The 17,824-nt window shown below is 44.5% G+C and overlaps 1 protein-coding gene across 3 annotated transcripts in view; it reads left to right on the top strand.

Moving 5' to 3' along the window:
- Positions 1-3,169: 3,169 nt before the first annotated feature.
- BRD8 (bromodomain containing 8) overlaps positions 3,170-17,824 on the top strand; it is a 52,314-nt gene continuing 37,659 nt past the window's right edge. For all 3 annotated transcript variants that reach the window (XM_082255191.1, XM_082255190.1, XM_082255189.1), the window contains exons 1-4: positions 3,170-3,229; positions 3,384-3,480; positions 9,929-9,998; positions 11,431-11,480. In XM_082255191.1, the coding sequence (XP_082111317.1) occupies positions 3,211-3,229; positions 3,384-3,480; positions 9,929-9,998; positions 11,431-11,480 (236 nt within the window). In that variant the 5' untranslated portion in view covers positions 3,170-3,210. The remainder of the gene's footprint in view (positions 3,230-3,383; positions 3,481-9,928; positions 9,999-11,430; positions 11,481-17,824) is intronic.

Below are 17,824 nucleotides of genomic sequence, written 5' to 3'. Positions count from 1 at the left end.
TTCCGGCGGAAGTGTAGGATGGGGAGGAGTCTGTGCACGAAATAACTGTGGAAAGAGTTTTTGGCTAGCTGCTGTAGAACACACAGAAGTGGCTGGAATAAATAGGGATCTTATTCTGCAATAAAATGAATCAGTTTTGAGCTAATGGCTGTTTTGGAATGCCTGATGTAACCAGAACAGATAGAAAGTGCAGTGGCATCATGTGATGTCTTTAATACATTTTTATGAAACATATCTTATACTCACAAAGGTGCTTGGCTAATGGCTAAAAAGTATATAATGTACCCATCTCATTCATTACACTGGCATGGCTTCCAATTGTCCTTGATTTCAAGGGACTATCCCTGATTTGGACCAATGTCCCTATTTCTGCCTCATTTGGTCTGATCTATATAGTTGTATATAAAATGCACTGTTTATCTTTAAAAAATGTTTCCTAAGTGCTAAAACTTTCATCCAATTTATAAATGGCTGCATTTATAACTTTCAAAAGCAAGTATAAAGGAACAGTAGTGATTACAAAAAAAAAAAAACACTTGTGGGTTTAACGAATCAATTTCTTGTATAATTCTCCTTTAAAGGAGATGTACAGCCAAAGCTCATTTGGCTGTACATCTCCTATGGAACTGCACTCCTGTGACCCGTTTTCAGCAGAGAGCGGTCTGAAGTCATAGAAGTCGGTCCTAGCACCGTGTCATCACCACAATGGAAGTTAGGATCTGCCAGATGCCTGGACCGACACCGCTCCCCACCCCAGCCCAGCGCTCCAATGAGCGAGGAGGGGGCAGAGGAAAAGAGCTGCTGACTGACAGTTGGCCAATCCACTGGAGGGTAGCACAACCGCTGGCAGTTCTTACTGGAATGTAACACAGCTGCTGGCCAATCCCACTGGAAAGTGTTACAGCCACCGGCCAATCTCACTGGAGGGTACCACAGGCACTGGCCAATCCCACTGGAGGGTACCACAGGCACTGGCCAATCCCACTGGAAAGTGTTACAGCCACTGGCCAATCCCACTGGAGGGTACCACAGCCATCTGCCAATCCCACTAGAGGGTGCTACAGCCACTGGTCAATCCCACTGGAGGGTACCACAGCCATTGACCAATACTACTGGAAGGTTACCACAGCCATTAGCCAATACCACTGATGGGTACCACAGCCACTGGAAATTATAACTGGAGGATACCACAGCCGTTGACCAAAAACACTGATGGTTATCTCAGCCGCTGACCAATCTACTGGAGGGTACCACCGCCACTGGCCAATACCCCTAGAGGGTACCACAGCCGATGGCCAATCCCACAGGAGGTTACAACAGCCATTGGCCAATGCCACTGATGGGTACCACAGCCACTGGCAATTCTCACTGGAGGATACCACAGCTATTGGCCAATAACACTGATGGTTATCTCAGCCGCTGGCCAATCAAATGGAGGATACCACAGCCATTGGCCATAAAAGCTGATGGTTATCTCAGCCGCTGGCCAATCCACTGGAGGGTACCACAGCCATTGGTCAATAACGCTGATGGTTATCTCAGCCGCTGGCCAATCCACTGGAGGGTACCACAGCCATTGGTCAATAACGCTGATGGTTATCTCAGCCGCTGGCCAATCCACTGGATGGTACCACAGCCACTGGCAATTCTAACAGGAGGATACCACAGCTGTTGGCCAATAACACTGGAGAGTACTACAGTTTATAATTCCTGTAGACAAAGCTGTGATAGAAATAAACTGTTTATTCATGAAACAATACAGAAAAATGTTAATGACCATTGAAATCTAAAACACAAAAAGTAAGTACATAAATCCCAAATTTTTGAGATGGGAAAAAGAGACAAATTGGAGGCCTGTTGCCCAACCTACGACCCTTTGGCCTTTGAAATTATACCTAACTCCACTCCTCCTGAGAAGAGGAGAATTTGGGTTGCTCTGTGCAAAACCATTGCACAGAGCAGGTAAGAATAACATGTTTATTTTTTTAAAAAAATCTGCCTTCAATATGAAAAATACAAATTCAAATAATTCATTTTTATAGAGGTATACATATCATACTAAAAAAGCAACAGATGGATATGGTTCCAAAAGGGAGAGAGTACCTCTTAAGACAGTCAGGAGTAAATAGAGGATATTGCATGTCAGTCCCATCTCCATCTTACAGAAACAAACTTGGGCTGTGATTGGGAAGTTGAGGGCAGCAAAGTGGTTAAAAGAGATGTATGGGTTTCTGCTTTTTTGTTGATTCATACCTACCTAGGTGGATGCAGCATCAGTCCCCCGGCACCTCTTCTACACTGAAAAGCGAGCAATCAAACACCACCGATCGCTCCGTTCTGACAGCTCCCCGAGAAACGAGCTGCTGACTATCAGTCAGAAGCTCTTTGCTCTGCTCCCTCCCCGCGGACTTGGGCGCTGGGCTTTGGATGGGCGGGAGCAGCCGACTCAGGCTCTCACCAGTTTGCTGAGAGGCTTACCAGGGTGTCAGTTCAGGGATCTAGTGGATTCCGACTCTGTGGTCGCGACACGGAGCCTGGACCCACTTCTGTGAGGTCAGCAGGAGCAGACTTCAGCACGCCCTCTGCTGAAAACGGGTCACAGGAGTGGCTGTACATCTCCTGTAAGGCTAAGCTGCATTGTGAGCACAGGAGGTCACTCGCTCAGCACAGGAGCCATTCACAGAACTTATTCTCTGGCTGGACGAGGTGGGAAGGAGATGTCAAGGCCTCCACCTTGTCCAATCAGAGAGTGCTTTACATTAATTGAGAAGAATGCAAGATGCCCTGTGAATGATGGCCGTGCCAAGTGACCGACCACCCAAGTTCTGTATTCAGGAGTGCAGCTGCTTGGCCAGAACCTGGAACACAGCTGCTAATATTGTAGTAGTGCCAACTACTACAGTGATTTCCAAGTATAGAACATGCATACTTACATTGCTACACACTGGCCCCATACAATAAAGATGGTACCTGGAACTTAGTATTAGGATGGACATGGTAAGAACTGACTAAAGCAAGAAATAGAGGGCCAGCAGCCACTTATCCACCAGAAAGGAGCATATGTAAGAGTCTGCAAGACTAAACCCTGCTCAATACCGCCCCCTATGTGTCACCATACTACAACTCCCAGCAGCCTCCTCTCTGCTCTGATTGCATCATCACACCCGCGACGGCGCTTCCTTTCTAGGCTGTATTGTTGTGTCCAAGAAAATGGCGGCGGGGATCGGCAGTAAGTACTGTGGCGATGTCTGATAAATAAATAGCGATGATAAAATCATATTGTTAGCATTGTAACACGTATGGTTCTTTTGGAGGAGTTGTATGACATGACGCTGACTGTGCTGTACTGAGTGTTTGGTGACATATCTCTGTTCTCTGGTTAGAGCACAAGCTGCTGAATGCGGGACCCACCGAACCATGGTCCATCCGGGAGAAGCTGTGCCTCGCCTCCTCAGTTATGCGCAGCGGCGACCAGAACTGGTGAGCAATGTGACCACAGGAGTCACCTGTTATTGTTGTGACGGGGTGGTGTTGTCACACAGTGCAAGGGGAGAGTGACTGGAGGAGGAGGGGGGTGGTGTTGTCACACACTGTAAGGGGAGAGTGACTGGAGGAGGGGGGTGGTGTTGTCACACAGTGCAGGGGGCAGTGACTGGAGGAGGGGGGTGGTGTTGTCACACAGTGCAGGGGGACGGTGACTGGAGGAGGGGGGTGGTGTTGTCACACAGTGCAGGGGGACGGTGACTGGAGGAGGGGGGTGGTGTTGTCACACAGTGCAGGGGGGGATGGTGACTGGAGGAGGGGTGGTGGTGTTGTCACACAGTGCAGGGGGATGGTGACTGGAGGAGGGGGGTGGTGTTGTCACACAGTGCAGGGGGATGGTGACTGGAGGAGGAGGGGTGGTGGTGTTGTCACACAGTGCAGGGGGATGGTGACTGGAGGAGGGGGGTGGTGTTGTCACACAGTGCAGGGGGATGGTGACTGGAGGAGGAGGGGTGGTGGTGTTGTCACACAGTGCAGGGGGATGGTGACTGGAGGAGGGGGGTGGTGTTGTCACACAGTGCAGGGGGATGGTGACTGGAGGAGGGGGGTGGTGTTGTCACACAGTGCAGGGGGGGATGGTGACTGGAGGAGGGGTGTTGGTGTTGTCACACAGTGCAGGGGGATGGTGACTGGAGGAGGGGGGTCGTGTTGTCACACAGTGCAGGGGGACGGTGACTGGAGGAGGGGGGTGGTGTTGTCACACAGTGCAGGGGGACAGTGACTGGAGGAGGGGGGTGGTGTTGTCACACACTGCAGGGGGACAGTGACTGGGGGAGGGGGGTGGTGTTGTCACATACTGCAGGGGGACCGTGACTGGGAGAGGAGGGTGGTGCTGTCCAATGCTGCAAGGGGACAGTGACTGGAAGAGGGGGGTGGTTACTGGAAGAAAGGGGTGGTGTTGTCTCAAACTGCAGGGGTACGGTGACTGGGTGAGGGGTGGTGGCGCTGTCTTAGACTGTAGGGGGATGGTGGCGCTGTCCCACACTGCAGCATGACGATCGCAGTTATACGCAAGCAACCACCCATATGGGCTTGCATACCAAGACCATAAATTGAACAATAGCAACTGGAAGATATAACTTGCTCCAAGCTTGAACACCACTTAACATAAGGAACCACAATAAGAGAAAATGGAAAAAAATAGGATAATTCAATAATTACCGTAATCTAGAAACACCTATAAGTTGAGTTCTTTATTCAAACCGTTCGGTACAAAGGTATTTAATGTAAAGATCCAAAATGTTTCTTTTTTTAAGGAGGATTTTATCAAAATCACCCCGTCTGTTACTTTTTTCAAAGAGAATATACCATTAACCTTCAAGCCAGTAGCACTGGCTTGATGAAAATGAAGGAAAAGTTGTGCTAGGGGGCTATATGGTTCTTTCTTCTTAATATCCCTTAAGTGCTCCCCAATACGAATACGTAGTTTTGCCTATGTAGAATTTATTTCATGGTCATTGAATACTGTAGATAACCTATGTGGTAGCACAGTTAATCAAGCTTTTAATGGTGTAAATATGTGAATTACCTGCGTCAGTAAAAACCCCAGTTTGCTCAACAAATGTGCATATTTGGCAATGGCCACAAGGGACCATTCCTGAAGTCCTTGAAAATGAAGCTAACCATGTACTGTCTGAAATATGCATGTACTCTGACTGGGTAAGCATATCCGGTAGGTTTGGACCCCGTCTCGCCACCATATGTGGAAATGCCCCTACCTTTTTAGACAGCGAGGGACATTGATGTAAAATATGCCAATGTTGGGTTAAGACCTCCTTTATTTTTTTCCACTGTGCTCCATACTGTATGATAAATCTTGTAGGTCCAAAACCTTCTTCTTTTTGGAGGGCACGTGGCGGGCCTCCCCTGGCAAGGTCGACCTCTCTCTACACCAGGCTTTGCCTTTTGGTTGTCTTTAGAACTTTATGGGTATAGCCTCTCTCTCTGAATCTATTATACATTGCTTGTGCTTCTTTATCAAAATCAGTCTTTTGAGTACAATTTCTTTGAATATAAAGAAATTGACCAGTAGAAACAGGGGTAGATTGCAGAAACAGGACCAAAAATCAAAAGAAAAAGACCTAATTGCTAATAGGTTACCCCTACAGTCTGATAATAAAGTTGTAAATCTTTCCTCATTCCCCCTGAAGGAAAGGCATATCTGTCTACTTAATAAAGGCTTATTTTTTTTTTTTTTATCTAAAAATAATATGGAAGAATTTGAGGCATTTAAAGATGTCAGCCTGTTCCTATGCAAGGTGTTATTTAGTTATTTATATGAACAGAGAAATATGGATAAAACAGTACAGGAATCCCTGTCGGATGAGGATCAGAGGGCACTTAAGGACCTTTTTGCCCTACTAGATAAAAAGGACTCTGGATGAGGAATCCTGACGAAAATAACATCCTTGCTTTGAGACAGGTTGACTTAAATATCAAATCTAAAAAAATGATCCCGCTTTAAAAAATAGATAGGTATGTCCATTCCTCAAGCAGGTCCAATATGACCTTAGCAAGATTCATTGAAAGGTCGAAGGTCCTGATAACCTCCTCTAGAGCAGAAAGGTTAACCCTACATGAAATAAAACAAGCCAGACATTATCATAAAAAAGAGTCATAAGGGTGGTAATGTGCTCATCATGCAAGAGGAAAATTATGTTAAGGAAGTAAAAAGACACCTTGGTAACCAAGAGGTCTATGCTAAATTAAAGTTCTCCCACTTTAGGTCATCTGTGGATGAACGTAACCTTAGGTTCCATATGGCCCATGAGGTGGGACTTCTCACCAAGAAACAGCTTAACTTTCTGAGGGTACAGGAATATAATATCCCAATGCTAAATGTAATCCCTAAATTACACCCCCAGGGAGGCCAATTGTATCCAGTATCCACAATTAACAGCCTCCTTGAAAGGGTAGGAAGATATGTTGATGAGTTACTAAAAACAATGGTGCCCTTGTTGAAATCCTTTGTAAGAGACACCAAGGACGTGCTTGGCAGGTTGGATGATTTTGTTATTGATAAAGATTAGATTTTGGTGGACATCGATGTTGAATTATTATATACGTCAATTCCTCACATATGGGGCTTGAAAGCCGTGCAATATTTTCTGTACAAATGCTTTCTAGAGATGGCCCACCAAATTGTTTTTATTTTAGATCTATTGAACTTTTTCTTTCAGCAACAATTTCTTCCAATTCGATGGTGCCATGGGAGCCCCATGGGCACCATCGTATGCCTGCCTTCATTTAGGCATGTGGGAAGAAACAATTTTATACTAATTTAATTCTTTTACTAAGTCAGTGGCCCTATGGGTATGCTACATCGATGATATCCTGGTGGTCTGGAGGGGCCAAGTAGAGGAATTGCATGAGTTCATACATGAGTTGAATTTAAATGACTGTAATCTCAAACTTGCATATCATTTTGATCTCATTGCAATTCCCTTTTTGGACCTCCTGATCACCAAGGATGACAATAAATTGGTGACTCCAACATACCGGAAGCCTACGGCTGCAAACACCCTATTAAGGGCAGCTAGCTTCCACCCTAAAGCCCTGATTCAAGGTACTCCTACTGTACACAAAAGACTGATTTTGATAAAGAAGCACAATCAATTTATAATAGATTGAGAGAGAGGCTATACCCATAAAGTTCTAAAAAAAAAAGCCAAAGGTAAAGCCTCATGTAGAGAGAGGTTGACCTTACTAGGGGAGGCCCCTGCCACCTGTTTGCGGTCTTAACCCAACATTGGCAAATTTTACATCAATGTCCCTCGCTGTCTAAAATAGTAGGGGCGTTTCCACATATGGTGGCGCGACAGGCTCCAAACCTATCGGATATGCTTACCCAGTCAGAGTACACGCATACTCCAGACAGTACATGGTTAGCTTTATTTCCAAGGACTTCAGGAATGGTCCCTTGTGGCCATTGCCAAATATGTACATTTGTTGAGCGAACTGGGGTTTTTACTGACGCAGGTAATTTGCATGTTTATACCATTAAAAGCTTGATTAACTGTGCTGCCACACAAGTTATCTACAGCATTCAATGCCCATGTAGAATATTTTACATAGACAAAACTAAGCGTCAATAACGTATTCGTATTGGTGAGAACTGGATTGCCCCCTAGCACAACATTTCCTTCATTTTCATCAAGCCAGTGTTACAGGTCATATTCTCTTCAAAAATAAGCAACAGACGGGGTGATCCATGATTTTGATAAAATCCTCCTTAAAAAAAAAAAAAAAAAAAAAAAAGAAAAGAAATTTTGGATCTATACATTAAATACCCTTGTACCAAATGGTTTGAATAAAGAACTCAACTTACAGGTGTTTCTAGATTAATTATTGCATTATCCTATTTTTATCTATTTTCTTCTTTTGTGTATCCTTATGTTGAGTGGTGTTCAAGCTTGGAGCAACTTATTCCTTCCTGTTACTATTGTTCAATTTATGATCTTGATACGCGCGCCCGTATGGGTGGTTGCTTGCGTGTGTCCATTTGCCAAAAATGTATGGTGATGAATGTTTGAGACTGTATTTTCATCTTTTGACCTTTTGTGCAAATGACCTATGTCCCCTTTTAAATATTCCTGACAAGTGGGTTTGGAAGGTGTATTTAAAGCACATCCTGAAGAAGCTGGGTTTCCGGTGAAACGCAGTGACGTCCTATAGGTGCGCGCCAGCGCCACTGTTCACATGCTATACGAACTATTCACATGGGCGGCTGTTATGGAATCCTGCTTGGAGGCGTACGGATGTTCGCAGTGGCGTTACACAGCAACCAACCATCGGCCAATGGAGTGGATACCCCTTTGAGTGGTTACCGGAGGGATTTGGAATGATCTAGAGCTACTGCTTTGTGTGTCCATTCAGACACTGAGCCCAGGATCGCCCCTGCCCCGCTACTGCACAACAAAGTCTTTTTATCTTAATGCATATAATATATGAAGATAAAAAACCTTCTGCTTTTTTAACCACTTTACGGTGATCTAATATTTTTTTCAACAATTTTTGGGGAAATGAAGAAACATGCTGGTACTGAGGGAGTTAAAAATGGAGCTTGAGAATGGAGCACTAGGTACAGTAATGTACGGATGAGGCACAGAGAAAGTAGGAAGAGAAGGGGTTAATATGATCTCTCCTTCCCATGTTCTAAAGGGGAGGGGGAGGGATCAGCACCGGAAGTAGAACCATGTGATCACTGTGATGACCAATCCTAGAGTTCGCATGGTACTCAGGTACTTGAATCGGTTTGGTACAGTGTCTGTGTTCTCAGATGTCTAATGACAGTTCAGAACAAAGCGACCAGCCGCCCGGAAGCTTTTAATCCAGTGCTGTTCATAAATGGGTATATAAAAGTTTGCCGATCTGTCATTGAAAAATTTACTACGATAGAAAAATAGTTAAAATCTAACCAATCAACTTACGATTTACCAAAACCATGTAGCATGAGGACCTACCTAAACTCTTTGAACTATTTAATCAATTTGCATTCAGACAGGCCTTATTACGATATGATTGTTGGTAGAGCTAAAGGCGATTGTACAGTTAGATTGCAATGTACATGGTGAGCATAAAATGTTTTGACTATAAAAATATATGTAGGCTCCGCCAAAAAATGCACAAATGTGAACAAATCTAAAGTATTCAGACATGATTGCTGAGTCGTGGTTGTCGGAGCTTACAGACATTTTTGGTTCCAATCTTACAGCTGGGGAATAATAGACCACTTTTCAATTGTTTTCATTTAAACCTGAAGTCCAGGCAGATATAAAAGACACAAATGAATGCAGGTCTATATTTTTTTTATGCAAGCAGTGTACCGGAATTTGTCCTGGTCTCAGCCTCTTGCAGTCCCTCTACAGAGAGTGGGAGGAACAAGGAGCCAATCTGTTGATGCACTGTCAAAAAGCATACTCATAGGAGAAGAAAGATGAGTGCATCCATTGTTCTGATTCTTCTTTCACTGTCCGGTGTCAGGCAGGGGTGGGTCCAGAAGCTAGGCTCAGAGGAAGTAATTGAATGAAGTAGTACAAGCCTGATCATTAGATCAGCGTTTAGTTTTTATTAGGAAAGCAGAGTATCTAAGAGTATCTATGACAGGAACACCAGGGATTTCACACAAAGGAAGCAATACAAAGAAAATAGATTACTTTTTCATACAAGTACATGGTACAGCAGGCACATATCCGGAATAATATCCTTTAAATAAAATGTTTCCAAATTGAAGCTCAGCTGCAAAAATGCAGCATGCTCCATAGCTGTCTTAATGTGATTCTGTTGAAGTCATTCGATCAGATCACAATTCTATAATTTTAAACTTGATTTCCAAAAAATAAATGCACAGAAGTTGCAGAATATGTTCTTATGTTTTATGTTTTAGGGTGTCTGTAAGCCGTGCCATCAAACCCTTTGCAGAACCAGGGCGCCCTCCTGATTGGTTCTCCCAGAAGGTAAGTAAATGTGTATAAATTTAGTTTAATTGTTATCCCAATTGCAGTTTCTACTGGAGAGCTAAAGAGAAAAATGTCTTTTAACTTTGAATATAGTAGCAAATGGTAAACACGGTCAGTTAATTTTTGGCTGTCTGTGTCCCTCTGGAAATATTTCTGTTCATTTCCTGTACTTGGAATGCAACAGGGAATAAGAAGAAAACTCTCCAAAGTTTGAGGGCTTCTGATCGTGGACAGTTGTTACTAAACCATTTGATCACTTTGGATAATTTATCCACACTCTGGTGAAAACTAAAGTTTTGGCTCACTTTCTGTCTTGATGAAAATGGTCACCAGGACAAATAGAGGGGTCAGTCACCCCAAAGAGGGAACAGAGACAGTAGATGGGTCCAATCCTTACCCACAATAAAAAAAATAAAAAAATAAAAAATCTGTACAATGAAGAAGATGGTAAGATTGGGCAAAACTAGGGACCAAATTTAACAATTATATTTTTGGGGTAAACTTGTCAGAGGCTACAATTAATATCACTGAAAGTTCTTGTTTCTTACACTTTTTTTAAAAAAAATTGTAGTTTTAAAGTGTATTCTATTCTTATTTATTCTTTTTATGGTGAAAAACTGCTTATGTCTGATTTCTGTGCTGCATTGTAAATACCCATCCCGCATTAACATACATTATCCCTTGCATTAACATGTATTGCTATAAGGGTATTTAAACTTGAAAACAAAAATGTAATATATTGCAGCTTACCATCACTGACGTAATGGCTGCATTCATTTTCACTTTCTAAGATAACATTTTCAGCAGGTACAAGTGTTGATGTTGCCAGGAATGCATTGTTCTTGTCACTTCCATTGAATTAAAAAAATAAAAAATAAGCACAATAGAATTGAGAAATGAGGTATAGACAGAAGGGACAACAAGGCTGTTATTCAGAGCATCACCCAGTGCAAATACAGAAGAAAAAGAAAACAAATGCAGCCACTGCATATAAGGACTGGTAAAAGCTGCAGCACATTACAGTATATTTTTTTTTCAGACTTGGATTGAGTTTTTAAGCAGCATGTTTATTTGAATGGGTTGCCATTGCACCCCAACATAGTAAAAAAACTCACGTACTATGTTTTTTTAGGACACAGTGTGCAAGAGAGAATGGTAATGTGTTACAATGTGTTGTGTTTCAAAGCAGTTGCTTAGAAATTGGATTGGTGTGCCATTTTAAAACAATTTGTACGTGCTTTTCAGTAATGTGGTGTAACATGTTTTGAAGTAAGATATGAATCTGAATTGGGGCCTTTAGTCAAGTATATTGTTGGAAGTGATTTACTATTTTCTTTTTAGTTCACTCTTATTACTACCATGGTCTTATTGTGGTTTGATCTATACATTGTTTTTGAGTATTCATTCCACCCAATTTTGTGTTGTGTAGCATTGTGCCTCGCAGTACTCGGAGCTTTTGGAGACCACAGAGACCCCAAAGTGAGTATATATTTTTCTTGTGTCACATTAAAGAAAACCTTTTGCGGCAAGACATTAAGGGCTGTTCTTGCCTGACCTTGCCTGTGTGATCTTTGAGAATTAATTATTTCATAGTACTTACAGCTAGGGAGGTCAAGGAGATCTTATTTTTAGATTTTTCCTTTAAACACAGCATACAAAACCCATGTGAATACCTTGGGACTGTATAGGGGACTAAAGGGTACGCTCCCAGACCTAGTAAAATAAGGAGAGTGTTGATATAAACAAGAAAAAAATTAGTTGAGAAAATATTTGGAATTTCAGAATTGGTTTGTATATAGATTTATTCTGTAAATTGTAAAAAAAAAAATTGACTTGTATCTAAACTTAATCTGAAAACTGACTTAAAATAATAAGATCACAGGTATGTAAAGACCTATTCAAGATTACACCTATCCTATTTTGGAAATGTCAAAGCTCATACATAACTTGAAAAGTTTGTTACTATTTTCAAATAACACATTTAAAGTGGAGTTCCGGCCTCGGGGGTCAATTTTAGATAAAAATACCCCCGGGACAGTCAGGGCTAGTACATTCCATAATGGATAGCCTCTGAACTGTCCCGGGTCACACTTACCTGTAAGAAGAAATACTTGCCTTGAAAAGTTCTTCTCCAGCACTGCCATCTCAGTTGTGGGCAGCTGAAGCCACAGCGTCCCTCTTCGTGTCCTCTTCTGTGACGTCGGAGTCCCACAGTGCACTGCACCAGCCCCGCTCATCACTTCCGGTGCAGGCGTGGCATCCCTGCACAGCTTTTGGGCATGCTCAGAAGCTGTTTAGCAGGGAATGCCGCGCCTGCACTGGAAGTGACGAGCGGGGCCGGTGCAGGCGCATTGACTCCTGGAAGCAACGACGTTCAGCTCCCAGGAGTCATCGCAAACCGGAAGAAACAGCGTGTGCCGCGGCCGCAGAGGGAGGAAGTGGAAGGAAGGTGAGTTTTTTTTTTCTATAATAAGGTAAGTGACCAAAAAAAAAATCGGCAGTATCCATTTTTTTTTTTTCAGGTTGAACTCAGCAAGCGGATGGCCCAAAATCGATTTTTGAGGCCGAAACTCCACTTAAACCCTTTTTTCTGCCCAGTCCGCACATTGTATAGACCTGACAGCTGCTAGGATTGCTTTTACAAGAAAGCCAACCGCAAGCTAAAAAAAAAAAAAAAAAAACATACTGAGATATTGCCTGCAGCTGCAGGTATTATTTTGGTATAACCACTCAAGTCCAGCAACTTACAGGTACGTTACCGGTGGTCCATAAGTAGTTAACCACCTCCCGCCCGCTGCATTGTAAAATGACGGTAGACAGGATCCCCTCTTGTTCTGAGAAGACGTTGTCCCAGTGTCACTGATCTCACACGTCCACACCGTTTCCCTAGGGCACGGAGTGGCCCTGATCTCCGTAAAGAGCCCATGAGGCAGCCCCTTACCCATGTGATCGGCTGTGTCTGATCACAGCCGACCACATGTAAACACGGAAGTGACGTTTATCGACTCTCCTTACCTCACACTGACAGAGTGTGAGGAGAGGAGAGCCGATTAGCATAATCTCCTCGCAGGGGAGACCTATACATGCACTGATCATCAGTGCAGCCCCAGCAATGCCAGTCAGTGCTGCCTTTTAGTGCCCATCAGTGCCGCATATCAGTTCCACCTATTCAGTGCTTATAAGTGCAGCCTCATCAGTGTCTATCAGTGCACATCAGTGAAGGAGAAAAATTACTTATTTACAAAATTTACTTACAGAAACTAAGAAAAACAAATTTTCTCTTTCGTTCATTGACGAACACAACTTCTGGTATTCTTAACCATTGAATTATACTGCCCCCCTACAGGAGTAGCACACTAGGCAAAAATAAATTCTGGCTACACCCATGGGCAGTCCCAGGGGGTATACTCCCTCTCTCTGCTATAGCCACTCAGTTTTCTTTAATTCTCAGAGTGAAGGCGCCTGTTTTTTTATATTAAAAGGCCCTATGAAAGTACCTGCTGCCCTTTTTTATTTTTATGGTAAAGTACCAAAAAATTAAAGTGATAACAATGAAAAATGGGCGCTGGTAATAGTGTGGGCTTATGGAATTGTTTGTGTGGCCGTTATGGTTGTGAAGAAAATCGGTGTGGTTTTCTACAATTTGGATCAAATCCCGATATATATGCTGATATCATTATCCAATAAAGTGCAACCAGTGAATAAAGATGGGTATAAACTCAAATAATGATACCTTATTGTGTAGAAAATGCAAATAAACGTAATAATATCCAAATCATTTGTCATAAGCTGTGTACAATAAACGTGACTTTTTGTGATTACTAAAATAATACAAATGGGTGACACTTGTGATTATTGGTTAAAAAATTAAATAGTGATAATATCAATATAAATAATGTAAAACATATATTACACAATAAAATGTGTGATACACAAAATTATTGTGCGGCAGGTGGAACAGTCCGTGAGTAATAAATTAATTCTTCAAAGGGATTTTGTGCTCCAATGTGCTCTTGATAAAATAAGCAATTTCTGCCTCTTACCAGATGGCCTTAGGTCACCAGGACCTAAATCGCTTTTGATCTCTTTAAAGGATGGATCAGTCCTACACCAAACTCCTCCACTCCAGAAAAGTGGCAGGTTTTCCAATGGGACTGAATAGTGATGTACTCAGGATAGTATCCCCTCCTTTCCTTAGGACCTTAGGCTATGGATCTCAAACAGGTGTATATGGGAAAAATAGTGGGGAAGCCAAAATATAGTGTGATACCGTTTTTATTATTAAAATAAAATATAAAAGTAAAAAGTAGCTGCTTGCAAGAAATAGTGCCTGTCCTGGCACTAGGTGAAACCTTTGTATGTATTTAGAGGGTCTGTACTGGTATGTTCCTGGTGCTCTGTTTACAGTCGGAGTCTCCTCTACAGCCCTGGTAGCGTGGCGGCGTGCGCTCCAAGCAGGAAGGAAATGACGTTGGTGACTCTCTCTGTATCCGGGTTTACAATGGACCACAATGCATTTTGCGTCAGTATCGCGTCATCAGGTAGTCTCTACTTTTATATTTTATTCTAATAATAAAAAATGGTATCGCACTATATTTTGGCTTACCCACTATTTTTGTGGCTAGGGATACCTCCTGGGTCCCCGAGAGCCTCGTGGTGCCGCCATTTTATTTTAGCCCATAGGCTACAATGCACTGTGGCCATTTTGCAGTGGTTTGCCATGAAAACAGAGGCGGCCATGACAGTGAAGCCCCCCCCCCCTTATCCCTTACTGCTGATTCCTGGATATTTTTCACTTCCTTATCGCATACGTGCAGTGCAGATTCTCTTGGTGACTAGCAGGGCCTGGTTCTGCGCATGGTGAGTCTAGTGGGGTCCTCTCTCTTTCTTCTGAGGGTCGATTGCTGCTTGTAGCTGGCTACCGGGTGGTGCTGCCAGCGCGGTGGGGTGTCCTTTAGCAGTGTTTTTACACTTATTCTGTTGGTCCCCCTGGTGGCTAATGGAGTCTTTGGAGCACATCTCCCTGCCTGATCCCTTCCCTGAGGCTGTGGGGTACTGGGTCCCGACCATCCATCCACACACTGACAGTGGTCCTGGAGTCTCTTCTGTCCCAGGTGGATGTGGCTTTCGGGCGACAGGCTGGCAAAAAGCACACCCCACCATTCGGCCGCCGCAGATGTTTGGTCACCCTGATGGGTCAGCAACCACGCACCTTGAATACTGAGGATGATTCCTCCACATCTGCAGCCGCGCACGAAAAGGCGCTTGTGGACACACTGATTGTATTTGTGCATGAGCCTCTAAAAATGAGGGACGCAACTGCGACAGGGGTGCAGGTTCCCTTGACACTCACAAAGCACCCAGAGCAGCAAAAGGTGTATCCCTTTCCTCGCCTATTTCGACAGAATTGTCATGAAAGAGTGAGGATGACCGAAGCGTCCCCTTGGGGTCCCTAAGCGGTTGGCAAGGCATAATCCCTATAAAAGAGTCCCTTTTCAAAAAGTGGTCTGTTCCACCAGTGGTGGACCCTCCGGGTTCAAAGTTAAACAAAGCAACCATGGTTTCCGGTTGAAGAACCTCTGGCTTTGAAGGACCCGGCTGACAAAAAAGGCGGAGGCTGTGGCCCACAATGTGTTCACCCTGGCTGGCTCGGCATTGAGGCCGGTGTTCACCATTGCCCTGGTGTTGCAAACTCTGAGTGGGCTAAGCTTTTGTGCTGTGACCTGGAGGGAGGACTGCTCCCACCTGTCTTTGCTGAGCTGGCAGACCAGCTGGTCCAGGGGCTGCAGTTTATCTGTGCTGCATCTTTGGATTCGGCTCCCCTAGTCGCTCAGCTCTCTGTTTCGGCAGTGATCCTTGACTAACATGCTGGTCTGTGGACCAGACTCCTTAAAAAATAAATAAATAAAAAGCCCTGGCTTTTCTTCCTTTTTAAGGGGATCGCCTGTTTGGAGCTACCCTGGATGACATCATTAGGGGTCTCACAGATGGGAAGAGTACCATTTTTCCACAGGCTACTTAGGGCAAGGACCCTCCTCGCAGACATGGGCCCTCCTTTTCCTGATGGATCCAAGCAAACTTGGTCTGGCAAGTCGAGAGCAGGCATCTCCAGACCCGCGGACGAGGCTCCTTCAGCATGAAGGTGCACCCTTACCCGTATCTGGGGTGGGGAATCTTCTCTGGTTCCCGGACCCGTGGACTTCCCTGGTACATGACAAGTTGGTCCAAGAAGTCATACGATCTGGATACGAGATCGAGTTTAGTGCTCGCCCTCTGGGAAGATTCTTTCCTTTCAGCCTGTGACTGTCCCCAGTCTGCTTACAAGGCCCTCTTTGGGGCGGTGCAAGATCTTTGCTTCAAGGGGTGATTGTCCTGATTCTGATTGCAGAACGTTTTTCAGGGGTTTTTACTCAACCTGTTTACAGTTCCCAGGAAGAAGAGCAAGGTGCGTCCAATCCTGGACCTCAAGGCGCTGAAGTTCAGGATGGAGTCCATTTGCACAGTAGGGGATTTTCTTGCCTCCATAGACCTCAAATACCATAATGTGGCAGTTACCAACGCTTCCCCTGCTTTGCAGTGGAAGAGGAACATTATCAGTTAGGGGCGTTACCATTTGGTCAGGCCTCCGCTCCCCGGGTCTTCACTACAGTGTTGGCCTTGGTACTGGCATTGTTACGCCAGCGGGGGTTCGCGGTCCTGGGCTATTTATACGATCTCCTTCTGCAAGCAGAGTCTTCTGCTTTGCTCGCGGAAGGCCATGAGATCACCATACAAACTCTGAAGGAGTTCGGCTGGATTCTGAATCTTCGGAAGTCCAGCCTTGGTTCCTTCTATGAAACTAGACTATCTGGGGCTGACTGTGGACTCGGCCTTAGCCAGAGTATTTCTTCCTCCGGACAAACTTTAGACACTGTCCAGTGCGCATTCAATCAGACAATGCCATGACCGTGGCTTATGTCAATCTCCAAGGGTGCACTAGAAGTGTCCTGGCGGCTCTGGAGGTAGCCGGCATTCTCAGGTGGGCAGAACGTTTTGTTCCAGCCCTTCCTGTCGTTCACTTTCTGGGGGTGGAACATTGGCAGGTGGATTACCTCAGTTGGCAGGCGTTAGACCAGGGGGAATGGTCTTTTCGTCCAAAAGTGTTTACTCAGTTGTGTCTCCACTAGGGCATCCCCGAGGTGGATCTCTTGGCATCTCGGCTGAACAGTAAGGTACATAGGTTCATGGCCCGGCCGCGGGATCGTCAGTGGACGCCACAGAATACGCTGGTGGCCCCGTGGGGTCAGTATCATCTGATTTTACACCTTTCCTTCTCTCAAGCTTCTGCCAAGACTTCTACAGGCAGAAGGGATTCTGGTCATTTTAGTGGCCCCCGGACTGGCTCTAATGGGCCTGGTACGCCAACCTGATGTGGCTGGTTGCCTACATTTCCTTGGAGGCTTCCTCTCAGAGAGGATCTGCTGTCCCAAGGGCCAATCTTCCAGCCTGCTTTACAGTCGCTGGCTTTGACAGCTTGGCTGTTAAAAGCCAGGTGCTGAAGGATAGGCGATTGCCTGCATCAGTGATTCCAATGCTGTTCAAAGCTAGGAAATCTACTTCTCGGGAGATCGACTATTGTACGTTGCGTGATGTGAATCCCTTGGGGGTTCCTCCTTGCTCTTTTTCGGTGGCTCGGATGGCGTCAGTAAAACAGGTTTGCAAGGCCGGCCACCTGGTCATTGGTGCACACTTTTACAAAATTTTATAAAGTGGATGTGTTGGCATCTGCGGATGCTTCCCTTGGCCGCAAGGTTTTTCAGGCTGCTGTTAAGGACCTGATCCTC

This window comes from Pelophylax lessonae (genome assembly GCF_965119305.1).
Source record: "Pelophylax lessonae genome assembly, chromosome: 4".
NCBI lineage: Eukaryota > Metazoa > Chordata > Amphibia > Anura > Ranidae > Pelophylax > Pelophylax lessonae.
The sequence above is the reverse complement of the archived record's forward strand: the minus strand, read 5'-3'. Positions and strand labels throughout refer to the sequence as shown.